The following is a 25,394-nucleotide window of genomic DNA, read 5'->3' as shown; positions in this document are numbered from 1 at the left end:
CCATATGTTGTATTGTTCCGCAACAATGCATGTTGGGACAAGTTAACCATCTAATTTTAAAAGTGTCTACCATGTTGATTCCAACAGAATATCAGACCCTAAAATGCTATGTTTCTGCAGCTAACTGGAATGGATTTTTTAATGTATTTTGAAATTTAGGGCCATCTACCATTCGCTGTAATTGGAAGTACAGAGGAAGTGAAAGTTGGAAACAAAATGGTTAAAGCTCGGCAGTATCCATGGGGAGTTGTACAAGGTGAGAACAGGAAAAAAAAGTTGCATAATAATAGAAAAAATGTTTTGGCAGATACAACTTGGGAGTAAGGAGAAGCTAATGGCTTCGCCAGCTGTTTAACCTAATGGAACTACTTTATGATTTCTGTTTAATTTTTATTTTGAACCTGCTGAAGATGAGATGGGAGTCAAGAGCAAACAAATGCAAATTAGAGAGCAGAATATATGTAATGAGATGCCTGAACTAGTGACACAATTTACAAATTATTTATATCTTAACCACCATTTAAAGTGACAGAGACATGGTTACAAGGTGACCAATGTTGGGAAATAAACACTCCCGATTAAACAATGTTTTGAAAAGACAGGCAGAATGGAAAAGGAGAAGTGGTCCCGAAAGTAAATGACATAAGGATAGCAGTAAGAAAAGACTTATGCGCTTAAGATCATGAAGTAGAATCTATATGAGTGGTTATTATAATAAGAGACAGAAATCTTTGGTGGAAGTAGTTGTTATATCATTGGACAGAGTTTTTAAAAATGTATTTAAAGTACCCAATTCTTTTTTTTTCCCCAATTAAGGGGCAATTTAGCGTGGCCAATCCACCTACGCTGCACATCTTTGGGTTGTGGGGGTGAGACCCACGCAGACATGGGGAGAATGTGTAAACTCCACACGGACAGTGTCTCAGGGTCGCGATCGAACCCAGGTTCTCGGCGCCGTGAGGCAGCAGTGCTAACCACTGCACCACCGTGCCGCTCCAGTCATTGGACAGAGTTAAATAGGAAATAACTGCAACTTGTAGCAAAGGCAATTTAATAATCATGGGGCCTTTTTAATCATCATCTAGACTGAACAAATCAAATTAGCATAGATAGTTTGGCCTATGAGTTTGTCGAATTATTTCCTTAGTGTTTCTTGGACGAATGTGTTGTGGAATCAACTAAGGATAGGCTTTTATAGATCTAGTATTGTGTGGTGATATGGGTTTAATTAGTAATCTCGCATGAAAATATCCTCCATAACAAAAATAAGCGATCATTATACAATTGAATTCCATATTAAGTGAGCACATGCTCCAGTGCCAAACAGGAATCTTAAACTTATTACGATCCTCGACCAGACCCCAACGGTGTCTAAGATACGGGACAGCAAACCCAATGTTTTAATTTTGTAGGACTGTGAGGAAAGGATATCTCACTCCAGGAGTGATTTCACGAAAAATAGGGATATGGTATATTAAACAAATTTTATTATTAACACAGTATTAAAATATCTTTAACCTCACACCAGAAAATAGCTTACAATTACCCCTTAACTAATGCTAATTAATACAGTGAATACAGTAACCCTTAACTGCTATCTTTATTCCCACTCAAACAATAAAAAAAGTCTCTGCTCTCAATTCACTGTTAAAATACAGTTAACCTTCAGGAATACCTGCTTTATAGAAATGTTCTTTGAGAAGGAGAGATCTTTTGACACTGCTTTATAGAAAAGATCTGAATCGTGTCAGAACGATGCAGAAACTCTGACAGTATTTCTTCAGAAGCTGCTTCAGCTTGTTTCAGCTCACTTTCTAATTACATTCTTCTGAACTACTTGGAAAGATACAGTAATCCAGCTACAGCCATATCTTTTAACTGAACTGAGCTAACAAATGTTTTTCTGCAAGCTGCCAGATACTTTGGCTTCTCCCAGTAATTACATCATCTCCAGCTGAAATATAACTATTGCCAGAGGGAATCTCATCACGCCCCCTCCACCCATCCAAATAGCATTCTGCAAAGTTTTAATTGCACCTCTGGCTCCAAAGCTTAGTTGTCTTTCAAACGAGGATTCCTTTTAAAGACATGACTGCAGCAGCCACACACTAACTCAGGCTTTTAAAAAATAAATTTAGAATACCCAATTCATTTTTTCCAATTAAGGGGCAGTTTAGCGTGCCAATCCACCTAGCCTGCACATCTTTGGGTTGTGGGGGCGAAACCCACGCAAACACGGGGAAAATGTGCAAACTCCACACGGATAGTGACCCAGAGCCGGGATCGAACCTGGGACCTCGGTGCCGTGAGGCTGCAGGGCTAACCCACTCACCACCGTGCTGCCCTAACACAGGCTTTTAACCCTTACTGCACCAAATACCTATAATACAGTATATCTGTAATTCCTACATTTATCACAACTAAATTATGTAATTGGTTTTGTTTTATCAGGGGAGAGATGATTAAGGCTAATTGAGTAAATGAGCTAAAAGGTATAGAACATACGGTACAGAAAGAGGCCATTCGGCCCATCGAGTCTGCGCCGGCCCACTTCAGCCCTCACTTCCACCCTATCCTCGTAACCCAATAACCCCTCCAACCTTTTTTGGTCACTGTGATATGGTACGAATTAAGTAATGGCATGATGGGAAAACTGGTCAATGGGAAGACTGGTTCCAGCTAAGGGCAATTTATCATGACCAATCCACCTAACCTGCATGTCTTTGGACTGTGGGAGGAAACCGGAGCACCCGGAGGAAACCCACGCAGACACTGGGAGAATGTGCAGACTCTGCACAGACAGTGACCCAGTGGGGAATCAAACCTGGGACCCTGGCCCTATGAAGCCACAGTGCTAATCACTTGTGCTACCGTGCTTACCGTATGGTGGTAAATAATGGAAAATATTTAAAGAAACTTCAATGTGCATCAAAACTATATTCCATGCGCTTCAACTTCGCTGACAAATCTATTATGTGGTAACTTTGGAAGTCAACGTCAACCACATTACCCTCATACATCAGTTAGCGAAGTGTGATTTTCCATTATACCCATGTGTCTTTCCTTAATTTGCACATGTCCAAACAACTGTTAGTTTTGTCGCGGATTATTATTTCTAAAATCGTTCCCCCTACCAAGGTTAAACTGAGTGGTCTACAGTTGCTGGCTTCCCCTTGCACTTTTTGTTTTAACCACGGTGTAACATTTGCAATTCCCAAGTCCTCTGGCACCAACTTGCATCTGAAGAGGATCGGAAGGTTATGCTTGTACTTCCCTCGGTATCCTCAGGTGCATCTGATCCAGTCCTAGAGACTTATCAACATCAAGTGCAGCCAACCTTTCAATAACTCAATTTTAAAAAAATAATAATTTTAATTCAAATTTTCACAAAATATCAACAACAAAATACAGAAAGAAAAGAACAACCCTCCCCGTATACATAAATAATAAATTAACAGCCATCATCAACACAAAAGCAAATATACATGCCCACTCAAGATAATGTAAAACCAGCCCCCCCCCCCCCGGGTTGCTGCCGCTGCTGACCATCTTCTAACGCTCTGCCAGGAAGACTAGGAACGGTTGCCACCGCCTGAAGAACCCTTGCACCGATCCTCTTAAGGCAAATTTCACCCTCTCCAATTTAATAAACCCCGCCATATCGTTGATCCAGGATTCCACGCTTGGGGGCTTCGCTTCCTTCCACTGAAGAAGAATCCTTCGCCTGGCTACCAGGGACGCAAAGGCCAGAATACCGGCCCCCTTCGCCTCCTGCACTCGGGGCTCCTGTGCCACCCCAAATATTGCGTGCCCCCAGTGCGGTTTGACCCTGGAACCTACCACCCTCGACACCATCCTCGCTACACCCTTCCAAAAGTCCTCCAGCGCTGGGCATGCCCAGAACATGTGGGTGTGGTTTGCTGGGCTCCCTGAGCACCTAACACACCTGTCCTCGCACCCAAAGAACCGTCTTATCCTTGCCCCGGTCATGTGGGCCCTATGCAGCACCTTAAATTGTATGCGGCTGAGCCTCGCGCAAGAGGAGAAAGAGTTCACTCTCCCCAGGGCATCCGCCCACGTCCCCTCGTCAATCTCCTCACCCAACTCCTCTTCCCACTTATCCTTTAGCTCCTCCACCAAGGCCTCCTCCTTCTCCTGCATCACCTGATACGTTGCCGAGATCCTACCCTCTCTAACCCACACCCCCAACAGCACCCTGTCCTGGACCCTGCATGGGGGCAACAGTGGGGACTCCACCACCTGCCGCCGAACAAACGTTCTTACCTGCACATATCTGAAGGTGTTCCCCGGGGGGGAGCCCAAACTTCTCCTCCAGCTCACCCAGGCCCGCGAACTTCCCGTCCACAAACAGGTCCCCCATCCTTCTAATACCAGCCCTGTGCCAGCTTAGGAACCCTCCGTCCATCCTCTCTGGGACAAACCAGTGGTTTCCCGCATCGGGGACCACACCGAGGCCCCCACCTCCTCCCTGTGACATCTCCATTGCCCCCAAACTTGGAGGGTCTCTGCCACCACCGGGCTCGTGGTATACCTCGTTGGAGGAAGCGGCACCGTCACCAGCGCCTCCAGGCTCCTGCCACACAGGACGCCATCTCCAGCCTCTTCCATGCCGCCCCCTCCCCCTCCATCACCCACTTTACGCACCATTGCCACGTTGGCGGCCCAATAATACCCACAGAGGTTAGGCAGCGCCAACCCCCCCCCCCCCCCCCCCCCCCCCCCATATCCCTGCACCGCTCCAGGGACATCCTTCTCGCCCTCTGGGTCTTCTGCGCCCCCACAAACCCCAGAATGATGCTACTAGCCTGCCTGAAGAAGGCCTTGGGGATCAGGATGGGGAGGCACTGGAACAGGAACAAAAATCTCTGGAGCACCGTCATTTTAACTGACTGCACCCTACCCGCCAGGGAGAGTGGCAGCACGTCTCACCTCTTAAACTCCTCCATTTGCTCCACCAGTCTCGTGAAGTTAAACTTATGCAGGGCCCCCAACTCCTGGCCACCTGGACCCCCAGGTACGTGAAACTCCTCTCCACCCTTTTTAGTGGGAGCTCACCAATCCCCCTCTCCTGGTCCCCTGGGTGAACAACAAACTACTCTCTCTTCCCCATATTGAGCTTATACCCGGAGAAATCCCCAAACTCCCTGCGAATCCTCATCACCTCCGGCATTCCCCCCACCGGGTCCGCCACATATAACAGCAAATCATCCGCATAGAGCGACACCCGATGTTCCTCCCCACCCCGCACCAGCCCCCTCCAATTCCTCGACACTCTCAATGCCATGGCCAGGGGCTCAATCGCCAGCGCAAAGAGCAGGGGGGACAGGGGACACCCCGCCTCGTCCCCCGGTGTAACCGAAAATACTCTGACCTCCTTCGGTTCGTGGCCACACTCGCCACCGGGGCCTCATACAGCAACTTAACCCACCTGACAAACCCCTCCCCGAACCTTTTCAGCGTCTCCCACGGGTACCCCACTCTACCCTATCAAAGGCATTCTCCGCAACCATCGCCGCCACTATCTCCGCCTCCCCTTCCACCGCCGGCATCATTATAACATTCAAGAGCCTCCGTACATTCGTATTCAGCTGTCTCCCTTTCACGAACCCCGTCAGATCTTCGTGAATGACCTGCGGCACACAGTCCTCTATCCTAGTGGCTAAAATCTTCGCCAAAACTTTGCATCTACATTTAGGAGTGAGATTGGCCTGTATGACCCACATTGTAAGGGATCCTTGTCCCGCTTCAGGATCAAGGAGATCAGCGCCCGAGACATCGTTGGGGGCAAAGCCTCTCCTTCCCTTGCCTCATTAAAGGTCCTTACCAATAGAGGGCCCAGCAGGTCCGCATACTACTTATAAAATTGGACCGGGGACCCCTCTGGTCCCGGTGCCTTCCCCGCCTGCATATCCCTTTGACCAACTCCTCCAACCCAACCAGCGCCCCCAGACCCGTCACCTGCCCCTCCTCCACCCTCGGGAATCTCAACCGGTCCAGAAAGCGATCCCTCCCTCCTCCAGTGGGGGCTCGGACCGATACAGTTCCTCGTAGAAGTCCCTGAAGACCCTATTAATACCCACCCCACTTCGCACCATGCTCCCTCCCCCAACCTTAACTCCCCCGATCTCCCTAGCTGCCTCTCGCTTGCGAAGCTGGTGCGCCAGCATCCGGCTCGCCTTTTCTCCATATTCATATACCGTCCCCTGCGCCTTCCTCCACTGCGCCACCGCCTTCCTGGTGGTCAACAGATCGAAATTCGGCTTGGAGGCTGCGGCGCTCCCTCAACAATCCATCCTCCGGGACCTCCGCGTACCTCCTGTCCACCCTCACCATCTCCCCCACCAGACTCTCCCTCTCTCTCTTCTCCCTCCTCTCCTTATGGACCCTAATGGAGATCAGCTCTCCCCTGACCACCGCCTTCAGCGCCTCCCAGACCACCCCCACTTGGACCTCCCCATTGTCATTCAACTCCAGGTACCTCTCTCTGCACCCTCGGACCCGCCCGCTCACCTCGCCCGCCAGCAACCCCACCTCTAAGCGCCACAGCGGGCGCTGGTCCCTCTCCTCCCCCAGCTTAGAGGTCTACCCAATGCGGAGCGTGATCGGAACTGGCTATCGCCGAGTACTCCGTATCTTCCACTCTCTGAATCAGCGCCCTACTCAACAAAGAAGTCAATCCGGGAATAGGCCATGTAGACATGGGAGAAGAATGAGAATTCCCTGGCCTCGCAAACCTCCATGGGTCCACCCCTCCCATCTGGTCCACGAACCCCCTCAGCATCTTGGCCTCCACCGGCCTCCTAAACCTGGAGCGATCTAGTGCATTTTATTTTTTTTTTTTTTTCCAACCCCGAATTAAACACCTGGCCTACCCACCCCTTTCTCAACCTTACTTGATCCGCCACTCTAAGGTGCGTCTCCTGAAGCATGGCCACATCTGCCTTCAGCCCCTTCAGGTGCGCGAACACCCGGGCCTGTAGACTGGCCCGTTCAGTCCCAGGTTATCAGCCGGATCAGGGGGCTACCCGCCCCCCTCTCTCGCCGACTAGCCATATCCCCTCCTAGGCCAGCCACGTTCCCGCGCCCCCCGCACGGCCCGTTCCTCACAGCGGCACACCCCCGCCCCAACCTCCTCTACCGACTCCAGCTCCCCCTTGGCCATTCCAGCAGCAACCCCCCCCCCCCCCCCTCCCCCAAGCTAGGTTCTTCCCCCCCCCCCCCCCCCCCCCCCCCCTAGCTGCATTGCTCCCCCCATTGCACTCCCGTAAGTCAGCCGACTCCTGCTGACCCCGGCCACTCCCTCGACCCCTCCCGGTGTGGAAATAACTCCATTTTAGCCATCCATTGTCTCAACGAGACAAATCGAGACCAATCACCGACTGACACCTCGCACCCTCCCCGTATCTGATCTTTGAGCTCACTCCTCAGAACCCACTGGCACCCACCATCACAGTCCCTTCATGACCAGATGCAGTACCTACACATGCCAGCTGCTGTAGACCACCTGACCCATCAAGAGTGTGGCTCACAATGCCCTCCCTTTGTCCCCACAGAAGATAGTCATAATAAGCGGGAGGGGGCCAAGGCGGGTGGGGGGGGGGGGGGGGGGGGCAGTGGCGGAGTGCCTGCACTCCCACTTGTTGCCCTCTGCTTCTGCGCCACCCGGGCACAGTGATCCAAGATCAAACACCGCCGTGCAGACCCTATTCAGAGGATGGGTGTGAGCGCCCTGTAATCAGAAAAACAGGAGTCAAATTTTGCTATAAACTGAGGAGCACCAGAGCTAGCCTCATGGCGAGTTACGTTGAGCCGCTGACAGTGCCAACACAGGCCCATCACCTTGGGGTGATGTTATGCACACCCTTCGACGGTGGAACATGGTGCACAATTCTCCCATCGGTAGTCTTAAATGCCGACGCCGGAGTGAAAACCGGAGTGTTTCACTCGGGCGTCGGAGCCCGCTCCCAGCCCCGTATTCTCCCGTACCCGAGGGGCTAGGAGTGGCGTCGCATCATTTTCGTGAACCGGTGCCGCACAAAAACGGCGCCGCGTAAATGACGTCACCCGCGCATGCTCAGTTGCCGTCCTCCCCGAGGCCGCCCCGCAAAAAGATGTTGGATGGATCTTGCGGGGCGGCGGAGGAAAGGAGATCCTCCTTCAGAGAGGCCGGCCCGTCGATCGGTGGGCACCAATCGCGGGCCAGACCCCATTTGAGGCCCCTCCCGGTGCAGGAACCTCCCCTCTCCCCCCCACAGGCCGCCCCTTCAACGTTCCCGCAGGCAGTGACCAGGTGTGGCCGGCGCCGGCGGGAACCCGTCGTGTTGGGCAGGCCGCGAGCGGCGATTCTCCGAGCGGCCAGCCGTGATTCTCGCCGCGCCAGTTTGGGGGGGGGGGGGGGGGGGAGAATCGCGTGCGGGTGTCGGGGCGGCGTGGCGGGTCACGCGCGGCGCCCCGGCGATTCTCCCACCCGGCGTGGGGGGGGGGTGGGTGAGAATTCCGCCCAGGGTATTCGGGGAGCGGGAGCTGGTGGGAGAGTTGGGGAATGGGGGTGGGGAGGAAGAAGGGAAATGGGTGTGAGGAGAGGTTGGTGGGAAAAGAGGGGTTGGAGGAGGGTGTGAGCTGACGGATGAAGTATTGTCCTGTGAGAATGGGGTGAGAATGAGAGCCTCCATAATCCTCCGGGCATGCCGGGCCCTTTTCGCCGCTTGTCCTCCATCCTGAGGGTCCTCCATCCTGCGGGTCCTGCCAGTCTCAGCTTTGGGTGATGCTGCTGACCGCCAGCCAAACAGGATTCTACAGCGGGCGATCAGGGAGGCAAAGGCAAGGGCGTCCGCCCTCCTCCCAGGAATAGATTTGGCTGGTTTGGAAGTCAGCTCTTGAATGTTCCATCACTTTACTGATATCAAAGAGGAAATTGATGGGGCAATAATTGGCAGGGTTGGATTTGTCCTGGTTTCTGTGTACAGGACATATCTGGGCAATTTTCCACATTACTGGATAGAAGATGCCAGTGTTGTAGCTGTACTGGAGCAGGCTGAGTCCTGGGTGTGGCAAGTTCTTGATCACAAGTCTTCAGAACTATTGTCCGAATATTGTCAGGGCCCATAGCTTTTGTAGCATAGCGTCTTCAACCTTTTCTTGATATCTGGTGGAATGAATCAAATACACTGAATACAGGCAACTGTGATGCCGGAGCTCCAATGGTGACTGGGATGGATCCTCCTGCCACTTCTGGCTAAAGATTGTTGCGAATGCTTCAGCCTTATCTTTTGCAACTTGAAATTGGGATATTTGTGGAGCCTCCTCTGAGTTGTTTAATTGTCTACCACCATTCATGACTGGATGTAACAAGACTGCAGTACTTAAATCTGCCCCGTTTGTTGTGGGATCATTTCACTTTGTTTATCGCACATTACTTATGCTGTTTGGCACACAAGTAATCCTGAATTGTAGCTTCACCAGGGTTGACCCTTCATTTTTAGGTATGCCTGTTGCAGCTCCTGGAATGCCATCTGCACTTTTCATTGTTGGAAGGTGGGGATATGTTCTATTGTTGACAATAGTACCAAATCAAATTAATCTTGAATAGATGGTGTTTGTTGAAATTATTTACATTCGTAAGCTCTTCTGACAAAAGGAATTTCAAAGTGCACTTTGTGAACAAGGATCTCTCAGTTTTGTTTTGGCTGACATGTGTGAATTGCTTGAGCCAGGATTCTGAGACTGTCTTTGTGCTTTGTAAATCTATTTTGCTTCACAATTTTGGCAATTGTGATAATGCCTTTTTAAATCTTTCTTTTACACTAACTTTGGCATCTGAGCTCATGTTATCTTGTAATTTAGCCTGCATCTGTTGACAACACAATATTAGCAAGAAGCACTTCCTGCCCATGTGCAGATGCATAGTTAACGATGTCCTACTTGGCTGGATTAGGGAATTGTGTATATCCGGGGTGTCGAATCGTTAATACCGAAAAAGCTGCTGTTGTTGAAATCATGTAACTGCTGCTTCCTTGCAATATGAAGCATTGTTCTGTTTTCTGATATTCCTATTGCATTGTCGAACACTAATTTGAAGGAGGGAAGGTGAGGCAGCTGAATCAGACTGCTGGACGCTTGGGAACTAATCCTTCTGGCTGGTTAATAATGAATGATGGTGTTTCTTCAAGGCTTTGTGTAATCTGTCATCATTTTCACGCAGCTATATTTGTGAACTGTTCTCTTTCTCTCAACATCCGTGTCAAAAACATGGATGATTAAGTCTGATTCTTCTTTCCCCCAAATCTCTGAACGTTTAAAGAAGGGGGCGATTCTCCGATATTGAGGCCAAGTGGTCGCGCCGTTGTGAACGCCATCGTGTTTCACGACAGCGCAAACGGCCTGGACACGACCTATTCTGGCCCCCCGCTAGAGCATGCGCAGTTGGGCCGCGTCATCCCACGCATGCGCGGGGAACGTCATACGCACGCCGGCCCCTCACCAACATGGAGCCGGTGTTCTCGGGCCGCGCGCGGAAGGAGGTAGGCCCGGGGGGGGGGAGGGGGAGGAAAGAGGCCGGCCTGCCGATGGTGGGCCCCGATCGCGGGCCAGACCCCATCGGAGGCCACCCCGGTGAAGGAGCCCACCCCCCCCCCCCAGCATTCCCGCAGAGTTCCTGCCAGGGGTGGACGGCGCCAGCGGGAACCTTTTGAGCGGCACGGTACGAATCGCGCACCGCTGGCTTCCGGGGAGTGGGAGAATCGCGTGCGGGGATCGGGGCGGCGTGGCGCGATTCGCGCGGCGCCCTGGCGATTCTCCCGCCCGCCGTGGGAGGGGGAGAATAGGGGGAGAAATGTATAAAGAGGCAGAGAATAGGTAAAGTAAATGTTTGCCCTTTAGAGGAAGATACTGGTGAGGTAACCGATGGCGGAGGCACTGACCAATATTTTCCCTCTGTCTTCATTTTAAAAGATAATAAAAATATTTCCAAAAGCTACAGTTAATGCAGAGGAACTTGGTGCAATAACCATCACTAGGGAAATGGTATTGAATAAACTAATGGGATTAAGGGCAGATAAGTCTCCGGGACCTGATGGCCTGCACCCTAGGGTATTAAGGGAGGTGGCAGCAGAGACAGTGGATGCATTGGTTATGATATTGCAGAATTCCCTTGATTCTGGAAGGGTCCAGGTGCATTGGAAACATGCCAATGTGATGCCCCTGTTCAAAAAGGGGGAGAGGCTAAAAGTATGAAACTATAGACTGGTTAGCTTGACCTTTGTGGTGGGAATGTTGCTGGAATCAATCATTAAGGAGGAGATGACTGAACATTTAGAAAGACAATGCTCAATCCACGATTGTCAACATGGTTTTATGTGGGGTAAGTCACACTTGAAAAACTTGCTTGAGTTCTTTGAGGATGTAACCAGCCAGGTGGATAATGGGAAACCTGTGGATGTGATATATCTAGACTTCCAGAAGGTGTTTGATAAGGTGCCACATAAAAGACTGATCCAGAAGGTGAATCGCAGGGGATTGGGGGTAGAGTACTAGATTGGATTGAGGATTGGCTGACTGGCAGAAAGCAAAGGGTGGGGATAAATGGGTCCTTCTCTGGCTTGGGATGCCATGCCACAAGGGTTAGTCCTCGGATCTCAACTGTTTCCAATTTATATAAATGATCTGCAAGCAAGCAGAGACAGAGTGTAATATAGCAACATTTGTGAATGATACTAAAATATGTGGGAAAGCAAGCAGAGTAAAGAGGAGATAAAGAATTTGTATAGATAGGCAAGGAAATTGGGCCAAAATTTGGCAGATGGAGTTTAATGTGGATAAGTGTGAGATTATCCATTTTGGCCGAAAGACTAGTCAGGCAAATTATTACCTAAATGGAAGCAGATTCAAGATGTGTCTAGACAGAAGGATCTGGGTGTCTTTGTTCATGAATCGCAGAAAGTCTCTATGCAGGCACAGCATGTGATAAAAAAGACAAATGGAATGTTAGCATTTATTGCAAATGGACTGGAGTATAAAAGAGAAGTATTGTTGCAATTGTATAGGGTGTTGGTGAGACCACATCTGGAGTATTGTGTCCAGTTTTGGTCTCCTTATTTGAGGAAGGATGTGGTGGCATTGGAAGCAGTTCAGAGGAGGTTCACCAGATTGATGCCGGGGATGAAAAGGTTGACTTCTGAGGAGAAATTAAACAGTCTGGGCATCTACTTGCTGGAATGTAGAACGATGAGAGGAGATCTGATCGAGGTGCATAAAATACTAAATGGGATTCATAAAGTAAATATGGACCAAATGTTCCCCTTGCAGGGAAATTTAGAACGAGAGGTCACAGATGTAGGCTGAGAGGTGGTAGATTTTGAACTGAGATGAAGAGGAACTACTTCTCTCGGAGGGTGGTGAATTTCTGGAATTCGCTGCCCCATAGTGTGGTGGAATCTGAGTTATTAATGATTTCAAGAAATGGATAGATATTTTTGATATATTTTTTAAAAAGGTTAAAGAGATATGGGCAACAGGTGGGGAGGTTGATTTGAGACCAGGAAGACATCAGACATGATCCGATTAAATGGTGGAGCAGGCTCAAAGGGCTAAATTATCTACTTCTGCTCCTAGTTCCGGTTCTTGATGTTGCAGATCCAAGGTGATCAATAGGAACCTTTTTAAAATTAATTTTCGGTATGTGGGCACCGCTGGTTAGGTCAGCATTTATTGCCCATCCCTAATTGCCCTCAGAAGGTGGTGGTGAGTTGTCTACTTCAACCGCTGCAGTCCTTAAGGTGTGGGTACACCCACTGTGCTCTTTGGGGAGTGAGATCCAGAATGTTGCCCCAGCGACAGTGAAGGAACGGCGATATATTTCCAAGTCAGGGTGGTGAGTGACTTGGAGGGGAACTCCAGGTGGTGGGGTTCCCAGCTTCTGCTGCTCTTGTCCTTCTAGATGGTAGTGGTTGTGGGTTTGGAAGGTGCTGTCTCAGGAACCTTGGTGAGTTAACGCAGTGCATCTTGTAGATGGTACATGACTGCCACTGGTCGTCGGTGGTGGAGGGTTTGGATGTTTGTGGAAGGGGAAGCAATCAAGCGGACTGCTTTGTCCTGGATGGTGTCGAACCTCTTGAGTGTTGTTGGAGCTGCACTCATCTAGGCAAGTGGAGAGTATTCCATTATACTCCTGACTTGTGCCGGTGGGCTGGCTTTGGGGGGGGGGGTGTCAGGCGGTGAATTATTCGCTGTATGATTCCTAGTCTTTGGCCTGCCCTGGCAGCCACAGTATTATAGCTAGTCCAATTCAGTTTCTGATTAATGGTAACCCCCTGTATTGAATGATGCGAGATCAGGTAGTATTCTGGTACAGAAAGAGTGCGTCCTTGCCTCAAAAAATAGTTTAATTAAATGAAGGTGCATTCAAGCTAAATCTGCTTGGTTTAGGAATAATTGCCTATTAATTGATCAGTGTGGTCTGTTATTGGAGTTATTAATGGCTTTTTGAGAAAGCTTCTAGCATCTGACAATTTCAATGATGCTACCACTTTGTACACTTAAGTCTAATCTTTGGCATGGCAATGGCATTTTTTTGGAATTTAAGTGTATGGAAAATTTTGAATTCTGTGCCCACAAATGTACAGTTTATTTTCAAGACATAAATAAAATAGTGTTGTTCAAATTTGTCTCAGTTGAAAATGAAAACCACAGTGACTTTGTGAAGCTGCGAGAGATGCTTGTTTGTGTCAACATGGAAGACCTGAGAGAACAGACACACACACGGCATTATGAGCTGTATCGTCGCTGCAAGTTAGAAGAGATGGGATTCAAAGACACCGATCCAAATAACAAGCCAGTCAGGTACAAAATAGCCTTCTATCTTCCTTTGCTTTGAATATTCAGCATTTGTCTTAAAAGGTGTATTGGCCCCTGCCTCATCACTTTATGTGTAAAGATATCTTCCTACCTGTGAATTTCATGTTGATGATCCCTCACCACTGCCAAACCAGATGGAAGTCTTAAATAAAAACAGAAAATGCTGGATAAACTCAGCAGATCTGGCAGAATCTGTGGAGAGGTAAACAGAGGTAACGTTTCAAGTCCCTATGACGTCTTCAGAACAAAAGAGGGGTGGAAATTCCACTGGTTATATCATTGGAAATGGGGTGGAGGAGGTGGGGCACAATAGAAGGTCAGAGATAGGTCGGAGTTAAGGAGAGATTGACAAAGATATCATGGGCACAAGACAAAGGATGTGTTAATGGAAACATTTAAGGACTAAAGTGCTGACATTGGCATAAAGGCAAGAGCAGAATGTGTTAATGGAAGAAACAGCGAAAGCAAAAACAAGAAAGCTGGCTTGTGGGGGAGGCGGGCTTACTTGCGCTGGGACAAACTAAGGAGACAAAAAAGCAGAAACGGGATCAAGGGTCAAACCCAATGAACAAGGCACAAAAAAAAGGTCAGGATGGAAGTCTTGCTCATTCACTCTCTCCAAAATTCTTCATAATATTAAAACTTCCATTAGTTCTCCTCTTTAACTTTCTTTGGCCTAGTGGAAGTGAAGAGAGAATTTATGTTTTTATAGTGCCCAAGGACACCCGATAATACTCACCAGCTAATTAGTTACTTTTGAAAAGTAGTTACTATTCTAATGCAGGGGAATTTGAAAGCCAGATTGCGCTCTGTAATATCTCCCAAACAGCAAAATGATAAATTAAGCAGTTTTAATTATGTTGACTATGGGATAAATATTGGCTAGGATGTTGAGGGAAATACCCTCTACTCTTAAAAGAAAAGGCTTTAGGGTTTTCATGCCCTCAGGGCATCCCAAAGTGCTTTATAACCAATTAAGTACTTTTAAAGTGTATTCGCTGTTGCATTGTAGAGAAAATAGTACCCAATTGATGCACATCAAACTGAAACTCAAGGCAGACAGAAATGATGGGTTAATTGTTTTTGGTGATACTGGTTGACGGACAAGTATTAGCCAAGACACCAGTAAAGGTCCCCAGCCCTACCTAAATTTGCATTGTGGGATCTTTACATGCACCCGAGGGCAGATGGGGCCTTGATTTCATCTTTCGTTTGGCAGTTGGGAACTTGATTTCATGGCTCGTTTGAAAATCGGCACTTCTTTGTCGTGCTCCCTCCACTGCAGTTAGGCACCCGTCTGATGGGCTCGTAAGTTCTGAAGTGGGGCTTGAATCCGCAGCCTCTGACAGTTGGGAATGCTACCACTGAGCCAATGCGGATGTCTTTTTTGGGATACTGTCAAGGGATCTCTTCCACTTGAGAGGGTAGAAGGGACACCTCATTTGAAAGATGACACTTCTGACGCTGCAGGTGCAGTACTGCTGCATTATGAACCAAGATTACTCACTCAAAAGTCATAGAATATGGCTTGAACCCACGAGCTATGATTGAGGCAAGACCTGTGCAACTTGCTATCGTGGGAAGTAATATGTCATATTATGATTGACATGGTGTATGCATAAATGATTAAATATCTTTGTATATTTGTTGCTCAAAACGTACGACAAACAACAGTATACACAAGTTTTTTTTATTTTTAATTTTTTCTTGGTAATTGACGGGTGATAGATGTTTTAAATAAATACACAAGAAGTGCATTTTGTCAATGTCGTGTCAATGTATGCAACGTCGTGTCAATGTATGCAAGGTGACTTCTACTAAACCTAGGGCATGTAGCAAAAATGAAGTGTGACCGGACCTGTAGCAAGTCGCAATTTCTATTCGACAATATTGATTAGATAAGCATTTTTGTTTTACCTGAAGAATACATCAGGGGTTATTTAGTCTCCAGTGGGGAATAATGGCTTCAAAAATGAATTTTATGTTTCTGTGTTGTAAGCGAAGGCCTGTACAGTCAATATCGACATCAAGGAAAGCCAAATCATTTGATCGAGTTTACTAATTTTTCTCATACGCATCAAGTTGACTACATTGAATCCGGTTACCCCAAGGATTTTTTATTTTCACCATTGGCAACATTATTTCTGTAATTATTATTCTGAGAAAAGCATTTTCTGCAATGAGCTTGGTTTTCATTTGGTAACTGACTGGATTTAGGAAGTTAGGATCAGCAGTGGATCAGTAATTTTGATATTGTGCCACACAGACGAGTTTAAAACTCATTGACTTCCGGTGGCGACCATGGAATGAACGGTCGCATATTTAGCAGCTCCCGCTCTTAGTGGTCTTTTAACGGTTTTTAAGCTGGATTTCTGTGGGAATTTTTCAACATAAGTGGATAAAAGTGAGAGGAGAGAAGGCCGACCCCTAGTTTATGGAGCTGCGCCCAAGAAACAATCGTAAAAGAAGAAACCAAAAGTTGGTTGGGAGTGAAGCTCATTGTGTATGCAATGACAGAGAAGCAAAGCTCGACCACACCAGCTCAATGGACGATGGATCAGTGGGTTAAATACTTGGATGAGCAGTTCGCCCGGCATCGTAAGGAGTGTGCGGAGGTCCTGACCCGGGCGGTGGCCTCGATTAAGGAGGTGGTCGACCGGGTGGAGGAGAAAGTGACGACTCGGGCAGGCGATCCAAAAGTTGCAGGAGCTGGCGGCGGAACAAGAGGAGCAGTCCACTGCGATGGCAATGGAAATTAATATCCTACAGGATCGGCAGAAACAGCGGTTGGAGAAGATGGAGGACCTGGAGAATCGCTTTTGCAGGAAGAATATCCGGATCATCGGTTTGCCAGAGGGAAAGGAGGAATCGGATGCCGGTGTGTTTGTGGGGAAGATGCTGGAGAAGATGCTCGGGGCAGATGCATTCGTCAGACCATCGGAGGTGGACCGGGCTCACATGGTGCTCATGCGTAAGCCCCAGGGGCGTGAGCCCCCGAGGGCGATGGTGGTGAGGCTGCATTGGTTCCTGGACAAGGAACGCATTATGAGGTGAGCCAGGCAGACGAAACGGCTCATGTGGGAAGATTCTGAGATCCGGGTGTATCAAGACTTGGGAGCAGAACTCTCAAAGAGGAGGGCGAGTTTTAATAAGGTTAAGCCAGCCCTGTATGCGAAGGAATAAAATTTGGACTGCTCTACCCGGTCCGTTTTTGGGTGACCTTGTCAACCGGGAACTATATTTTGGCTCGCCGGAAGAAGTGGCGGTTTTCATGAAGGTCAGTAATCTGGTAGAGGCATAATGACTTTAAAATCTAGATGGTAGTGGGCTGAGTTAAAAGTTGTGTTTTATATTTTAAAAATCTCAGCCTTTCACTATAACTTGAGTTGCGGGGTTCGGGAAAAGAAGGCAATCTCTGATTGATCCGCTGCTGTATGTACCAAGGTACGGTAAGAACATAAGAACTAGGAACAGGAGTAGGCCATCTGGCCCCTCGAGCCTGCTCCGCCATTTAATGAGATCATGGCTGATCTTTGTGGACTCCGTTTTTAAAGTGCGATGTTCATGGGGGGGGGGAGGGGGAGGGAGGGAAAGAAAAAAGAGAAGATGTTTGAGTTTTTGCAGGCAAAAAATCTTTTTTGCTTCATCGGATGTTTCTTTTGTTTTCAGCTCTGTTTGAAGGTGATGGGATTGATAAGATGTTATAAAGGGAGCAGAGTGATGGGACTGATAAGATGTTGTAAAGGGAGGAGGGGTGGGCCTTTGCTATCGTTTTGAGAACTTATGTGGGGGGGGGGTGGTTTGAGGATCGAGGATCCAGCAGGTGGTAGGATGCTAGGCGCCGGGGGTGGGAGCTGCTAGGCTAGCTGGGAGAGTTGATTCACTGGAGCAAAGTGGGGGGGGGGCGGGGGGAGAGCTGAAGAGAGACGGAGTAGGGTGGGTGGGAGGGGACTGTTGACGACATGGGGACATTTAGGAGGTTAGAGATGGAGACCAGATGGCGGTGGCTGCCGAGGGGCGGGTCAGGGGAGGTGCGGGACGTGGGCTAAGGGCTGGCCTGGGAAGTGTCATGGCTGATCGACAGGGGAGGGGGGCAGGAGCCCCTCCGACCAGACTGGTTACGTGGAATGTTCGTGGACTGAATGGGCCGGTCAAGAGGGCCCGTGTGTTCGCAACTTGAGACAGCTAAAAGTGGACGTGGCCATGCTACAGGAGACACACTTGAAGCTGGGAGACCAAGTTAGACTGAAGACTGGATAGGTCGGGCAGGTATTCCATTCGGGACTGGACTTTAAAACAAGGGGGTGGCCATCCTGATTAACAAAAGGGAGGCATTTGAGGTAGGGAAGATAGAGGCAGACTCTGGAGGCAGATTTATTATGGTTAGCGTGAAACTGGAGGCAATGGCAGTGATGTTGGTAAATATATATGCCCCAAACTGGGATGATGTCGCGTTTGTCAGGAAGGTGTTGAGAAAGATCCCGCACCTTGACTCGCACCGGTTGGTTATGGGGGGGTGACTTCAACACGGTCCTAGTTCTGATGATGGACTGGTCGAGTTCTAGGCCAGGGAAGGTATCAGCAATGGTGAAAGAACTTCAGGGGTTCATGGAGCGCATGGGGGGGTTGATCTGTGGAGATTCGAGAGGCCACGGAGCAAGGAGTAGTCATTCTACTCTCTTGTGCACAAGGCATACTCCAGGATAGATTTTTTTGCACTGGATAAAACATTGTTCGCATGGGTGGAGGACACTGAGTACTCCGCAATTGTGGTGTCGGACGGACCACGTGCCATTTGGATAAACCTGCGGGTAATGCACATCAATCTCTCTTAGCCTGAAGCGAGACAAGGGCCCGGAGAGCTGTGGATCGTACAGGCCAATTTCCCTTTTCCATAGGTTTCCATAGAATTTACAGTGCAGAAGGAGGCCATTCGGCCCATCGAGTCTGCATCGGCTCTTGGAAAGAGCACCCTACCCAAGGTCAACACCCCCACCCAACACTAAGGGCAATTTTGGACACCAAGGGCAATTTATCATGGCCAATCCACCTAACCTGCACATCTTTGGACTGGGAGGAAACCGGAGCACCCGGAGGAAACCCACGCACACATGGGGAGAACGTGCAGACTCTGCACAGACAGTGACCCAAGCCGGAATCGAACCTGGGACCCTGACGCTGTGAAGCAATTGTGCTATCCACGATGCTACCGTGCTGCCCTGAATGTGGATGCTAAATTGCTGGCAAACGTCATGGCCACCCGAATAAAGGACTGTGTCCCGGAGGTAGTCGGGAAGGATCAGACAGGATTTGTGACGGGCAGGCACCTGACGTTCAATATTAGATGGCTTCTTAATGTTATAATGATACCAGCGGAGGGGTGCGATGTTGAGGTGGCTGTAGCCATGGACGCGGAGAAGGCTTTCGACCGGGATGAGTGGAAGTACTTATGGGATATTTTAGAAGGTTTGGGTTCAGGCAGGGATTTGTGGAATAGGTCCGGCTGTTATATCAGTCAAATGTAAGAACCAACTGAGTTTGGTCAGAATACTTTAGTCTCTAGGGGGACAAGGCAGGGATGCCTGCTCTCTCCATTACTGTTAGCAATGGCCCTTAGATCATCGAATGCCTGGCGGGGGATAGTGAGGGGGGGGGGGGGGGGGATGTGGAGCACAGGGTCTCTCTCTATGCGGACAACTTGCTGCTCTATGTCACAGACCCAGTGGGGGGGTGGCCGAAATCATAGAGATACCAGGAGAATTTGGGCGATTTTCAGGTTGCAAGTTAAATATGGGAAAGAGCGAGATGTTCGTGATCCAGGCACGAGGGCAGGAAAGGCGACTGAAGGAGTTGACTTTTAAAGTGGCTGAGAGGTGTTTTGGATATCTGGGATACAAGTGGCTACGGATTGGGGGCAGCTTCATAAGTTAAATCTGGGCAAAGCGGTCGATCAAATGAAAGGGATTTCCGTAGATGGGACATGCTCCCGCTGATGCTGGCGGGGAGGGTCCAGACGGTGACGGTGATGGTGAAGGTGACGGTCCTTCCGAGACTGCTCCTTTTTCAACGTCTTCCGATGTTTGTCCCAAAGGCTTTTTTCAGGAAAATGAATGCGGCGATATCTGGTTTTGTGTAGGCGGGTAAAACCCCAAAAGTAAAGAAAGCACTCCTGGAACGGGGTCACTGAGAGGGGGGCTTGGCCCTCCCGAGCTTTATTAACTATTACTGGGCGGCCAACATATCGATTGTCAGGAAGTGGGTAATGGGGGAGGGGTCGGTTTGGGAGCGAGTAGAAGCGGCATCCTGCAAGGGTACGAGTTTGGAGGCTTTACTAACGGCGCCTCTGCCGTTCTTGCCGGTGGTGGTGGCAGCCCTGAGGGTGTGGGGGTAATGGAGGCAGCACATGAGATTGGAGGGGGTGTCAGTGTGGTCACCGATTTGTGACAACCACCGGTTTACCCCGGGGGGGCTGGATGGGGGCTTTAAGAGATGGCAGCGGGCAGGGATTGAGAGATTTGGGGATCATTTTGGTCAGGAGCGTTTCCCGAGCCTGGAGGCTTAAGAGGAGGAGTTTGAGTTCCCGGGTGGGAACGGGTTTCGGTACCTACAGGTACGGGACTTTGTACGGAGGCAGGTTCCAAGCTTTCCTTACCTCCCCCTGAGGGGATTTCAGGACAAGGTGATGTCAAAAACAATGGTTGGTGAGGGATGGGTTTTGGAGATATACAAGGAGTTGATGGAGTGTCAGAGAGGTGAAGAGGAGCTGGGAGGAGAGCTGGAAATTGAACTGTGGGGAAAAGCTTCGAAGAGAGTCAATTCATCCTTGTTGTGTGCCAGACTTAGCTTGATCCAGTTCAAGGTGGTCCACAGGGCCCACATGACAGTGGCCCAGATGGGCAGGTTCTTTGAGGAGGTGGAGGACAGATGTAGGCAGTGTGCGGGTAGCCCGGCGACCCATGTACATATGTTCTGGGTGTGTCCGAAGTTGAGGGGATTCTGGCAGGGATTTGCGAATGTTATGTCAGAAGTCCTGGAAGGGAGGGTAACTCCGAATCCAGAACTGGCAATATTTGCGGTATCAGAAGATCCGGGGAGGGGGGAGAGAGGCCGATGTCCTGGCCTTCTCCTCCCTGGTGGCCCGGAGACAGATTTTGCTAGGATGGAGGAACTCTGAGCCCCCTAATGCAGGAGTGTGGGTCAGCGATTATGGCAGGGTTTCTCAGTCTGGAAAAAATCAAGTTCTCCTTGAGAGGATCAATTCAGGGGTTCGCCCGGAGGATGACAACCGTTCATCGATTCCTTCAAGGAAAATTGAACGTCCGCAGTAATGGGGGGGCGGGGGAGCAAAACGGGAGGCATGGCAATGTTAGATAACGACAGGGAACTTAATATACGGGTAATTAAGGAATAGGGTTGGGGTCGCAGGGGACGTTATTTTCTGTTTTTTGTTCGTTTAGGTGTTTTGCATGTGTCGGCCCGCGTGGTTGTTTACGAAATGTTAAGAAATGTTAATGTGTTAAACTGAAAATTACAAATGCTTCAATAAAATATTTTCTAAAAAAAAAAGTTTAAAACTCATTGTCTTAAGGTGGCAATTTAAAAAATCGCAGAAAAATAATAATTTAAACTAGTTACAAGCAAAATTATAGTTTAAAAACATGCACACACCCTAAACCATCAGCTAGCTAGTAAAGTGTGTTATATTCCACATGATGGTGTGATTATCATGTATTCAATTATGTTTAATTGTTCTTGTCTGCCTCATGTAAAGACATAACTGTGTAGGAGAAGGAAGAGGGAGATTTTGGAGCATGTCATACAATGGGAAGTTTTCCTAATTATCAGATTCAAATCCATCTGTTTGTTCATCCAATTCACCTAATGAAAAATTGTGAGTTTCAGTCTGCAATTTCAAGATACAGCAGTTAATTCTCACAAACTTCTGACTGTTCAGCATTTTTTAATCCAGTTAACCAGATTTGATACTTAACATAAACTACATATTCTGTATAATGATTGACTTGCATGCTTAAATAATTTATCCCTGCACTGAAATTATAATAGATGTCATGTGGAATATAATCATACACCATCTTGACTTGGACATATGATCACTGATCATCGTCACAAAAGAAAATCTTGAAATCCTTACCTAACATTGCTGTCGGCGCACATTTACAACCAGGATGGGCAGTAATTTATTGAGAGCTAGGAAGCAGATTAAGGATAGAGGGCGTGTACTCTGGCATGGGTGCAGCAGGATCTGCCACACAACATACAAGTTGAAGATAGATAGAATTTTCACAGTAGCTTCATTGCAGTGTAATGTAAGCCTACCTGTGACACGAATAAAGGTCATTTATAATATACTTTACTAGCTGACGGTTTAGCTAGTGAGGGTGTGTGCATGTTTTTAAACTATGATTTTGCTTGTAACTAGCGTTCATACTATTTGTCTCTGATTCTGTTAATTGCCACTTTTAAGACAAAAGTTTTTTTTAACTTGTTTGTGTGTGGCAAACTCTCAAAATTCACTGCTGATCCTAACTTCCTAAAGCCAGTCAGTTACCAAATGAAAAGCAATCTTATTGCAGAAAATATTTTTTCTTGGTGTAGTAACTACAGAAATAATGCTGCCAATCCTATTAGTTATTTAATTTCACAATTGAATGGTTGTGATTTGTGAAAAGTCTTCAGTTAATGGAATAATCTTGAGGTTTGAAATTTTCAAATCGGCATGTTTGTATAACTTTGGCATCTATACCCAGGTTTTTTTTTTTAACAATTAGTTAATACTTTCTTCCAGCCTTCAAGAAACATATGAAGCAAAGAGGAACGAGTTTCTTGGTGACCTTCAGAGAAAGGAAGAAGAAATGAGGCAAATGTTTGTGATGCGAGTCAAAGAAAAAGAGTCTCAGTTAAAAGAGGCAGAGAGGGAGGTACTGAAAGACTTGCTTTCCATAATATATGAGCTTGCACAAACTCTCATCCTACATATTATACACAAATGCAGTATAGTACCCAAGTAACAAAGCTAGTAGATTAAGTATTGTGACTTGTTCACAAAACAGTCGAAAGGGGCTTGACAAACACTGTGGAGTTTTACAATTGGTCCAATTCCTGAAAAATCTTGCTTCTGTCATTGTGTTGGGATACTTCATCTGCATTAGTATAGCATTTGTAGAAAAATAGAATATTTCTAATTATCAAATGAGATACAATTTGGTTATATACAAGTTTCCTCCCATGCAACCTTTTCTGCAAAGACCATGAGTTCCAACATTGTGGAAACACCTTCACCTCCAAGTCCTTCATCACCATGACTTGGACAAATATCACTGGTCATCGTCACAAAAGGAATGTCTTGAAATCTTTACCTAACATTGCTGTGGGCACACACTTACAACCAGGATGGGCAGTAATTGATTGAGAACTAGGAAACTGATTAAGGATATAGGGAATGTACTCTGGCATGGGTGCAGCAGGATCTGCCACACAATATATAAGTTTTTAAAAAATATATATTTATTCAAATTTTCAACACCCCCCCCCCCCCCCCCCCTCCCCCCATAAGAAAAAAGAAACAAAAACACAACAATCAGAAATTATACATTGGATTTCCCCCATATACAATAACCCCCCATGTAACATTTAAAAGCACAAATAGGGGAAAAAAAACACCTTCATCCAAACACCACCTCAAAAGAACTCCCTCCCCTCCCCCCGTCCCTGGGCTGCTGCTGACCTCCTCCTAACGCTCCGCGAGATAGTCTAGGAACGGTTGCCACCGCCTGGAGAACCCTTGCACAGACCCTCGCAAGGCAAACTTTATCGTCTCCAGCTTGATCAACCCTGCCTTGTCATTGATCCAAGCTTCCACAAGAGGGGGCTTCGCATCTTTACATAGTAGCAAAATCCTCCGCCGGGCTACCAGGGACGCAAAGGCCAGAATACCGGTCTCTTTCACCTCCTGCACCCCCGGCTCATCCGATACCCCAAATAATGCCAATCCCCAGCTCGGCTTGACCTGGGCGTTCACCACCTTGGACATAGTCCTGGCAAAACCCCCCAAAACCCATCCTGTCATATGCGCTCTGTGAGTAACCTTGAAGTGTATTAGGCTGAGCCTGGCGCAAGAGGAGGAAGAATTGACCCTACTCAGGGCATCAGCCCACAGACGCTCATCTATCTCCTCCCCAAGCTCCTCCTCCCACTTGCCCTTTAGCTCCTCCACCGAGGCCTCCTCCTCTTCCTTCAGCTCCTGGTAAATCGCCGAAACCTTGCCTTCTCCAACCCACACACCCGAAATCACCCTGTCCTGAATCCCACATGCCGGAAGCAGCGGGAATTCCCTCACCTGCCGCCTCACAAACCCCCTCACTTGCATGTACCTGAAAGCATTTCCCGGGGGTAGCCCAAACTTCTCCTCCAGCGCCCCTAGGCTCGCAAACATCCCATCAATGAACAGGTCCCCCATTCTTCTAATCCCTGCCGGATGCCAGCTCCGAAACCCCCCCAATCATCCTTCCCGGGACGAACCGATGATTCTCCCGAATCGGTGACCAAACCGAAGCTCCCACCTCGCCCCTGTGTCGTCTCCAATGCCCCCAGATCTTCAGCGTCGCCGCCACCCCGGACTCGTGGTGTATCTTGTCGGCGAGAGCGGCAGCGGTGCCATCACCAGTGCCCTCAGGCTCATGCCGACACAGGACGCCATCTCTAGCCTCTTCCATGCCGCCCCCACTTCCTCCATTACCCACTTGCGGATCATCGCCACATTGGCAGCCCAATAATAGCCACACAAATTCGGCAGCGCCAGCCCCGCCCTGTCCCTGCTACGCTCCAGAAACACACTCTTCACCCTCGGGGTCTTATTCGTCCACACAAATCCCATGATGCTCCTGCTTACCCGTTTGAAAAAGACCTTGTGGATCAAAATGGGAAGTCACTGGAACACAAAGAGGAACCTCGGGAGGACCATCATTTTGACCGACTGCACCCTACCCGCTAGTGAGAGTGACAGCATATATCATCTTTTGAAATCCTCCTCCATCTGCTCCACCAACCGCGTCAAATTGAGCTTGTGCAGTGCCCCACAGCTCCTAGCTATTTGGATCCCTAGGTACCGAAAGCTCCTTTCCGCCCTCATCAGCGGTAGCTCGTCTATCCCCCTTACCTGGTCCCCTGAATGCACCACAAAGAGCTCACTCTTCCCTACGTGGAGTTGATACCCCGAAAAGTCCCCAAACTCCCTAAGGATCCGCATGACCTTCGCCATCCCCTCCACTGGATCCGCCACATACAACAACAGATCGTCGGCATACAACGACACCCGGTGTTCCTTCCCCCCCCCCCCGGACCAGTCCCCTCCGTTTCCTGGACTCCCTCAGTGCCATGGTCAACGGCTCAATTGCCAGTGCAAACAACAAGGGGGATAAGGGGCACCCCTGTCTCGTCCCCCGGTACAGCCGAAAGTACTCCGACCTCCGCCGGTTCGTAGCCACACTCGCCACCGGGGCTCT

The 25,394-nt window shown here is 48.6% G+C and overlaps 1 protein-coding gene across 4 annotated transcripts in view; it reads left to right on the top strand.

The window, feature by feature from the left end:
- septin10 (septin 10) overlaps positions 1-25,394 on the top strand; it is a 119,468-nt gene that overhangs the window by 63,562 nt on the left and 30,512 nt on the right. For all 4 annotated transcript variants that reach the window (XR_011935189.1, XR_011935188.1, XM_072476709.1 and 1 more), the window contains exons 6-8: positions 160-256; positions 13,689-13,857; positions 22,679-22,811. Coding sequence is in view for 2 of the 4 variants with exons in the window: in XM_072476709.1 (XP_072332810.1) it covers positions 160-256; positions 13,689-13,857; positions 22,679-22,811 (399 nt within the window). In the remaining 2 variants the exon portion in view is untranslated. The remainder of the gene's footprint in view (positions 1-159; positions 257-13,688; positions 13,858-22,678; positions 22,812-25,394) is intronic.

Source organism: Scyliorhinus torazame, chromosome 15, assembly GCF_047496885.1.
Source record: "Scyliorhinus torazame isolate Kashiwa2021f chromosome 15, sScyTor2.1, whole genome shotgun sequence".
Classification (NCBI taxonomy): domain Eukaryota; kingdom Metazoa; phylum Chordata; class Chondrichthyes; order Carcharhiniformes; family Scyliorhinidae; genus Scyliorhinus; species Scyliorhinus torazame.
This window is presented reverse-complemented; position numbering and strand designations above follow the sequence as displayed.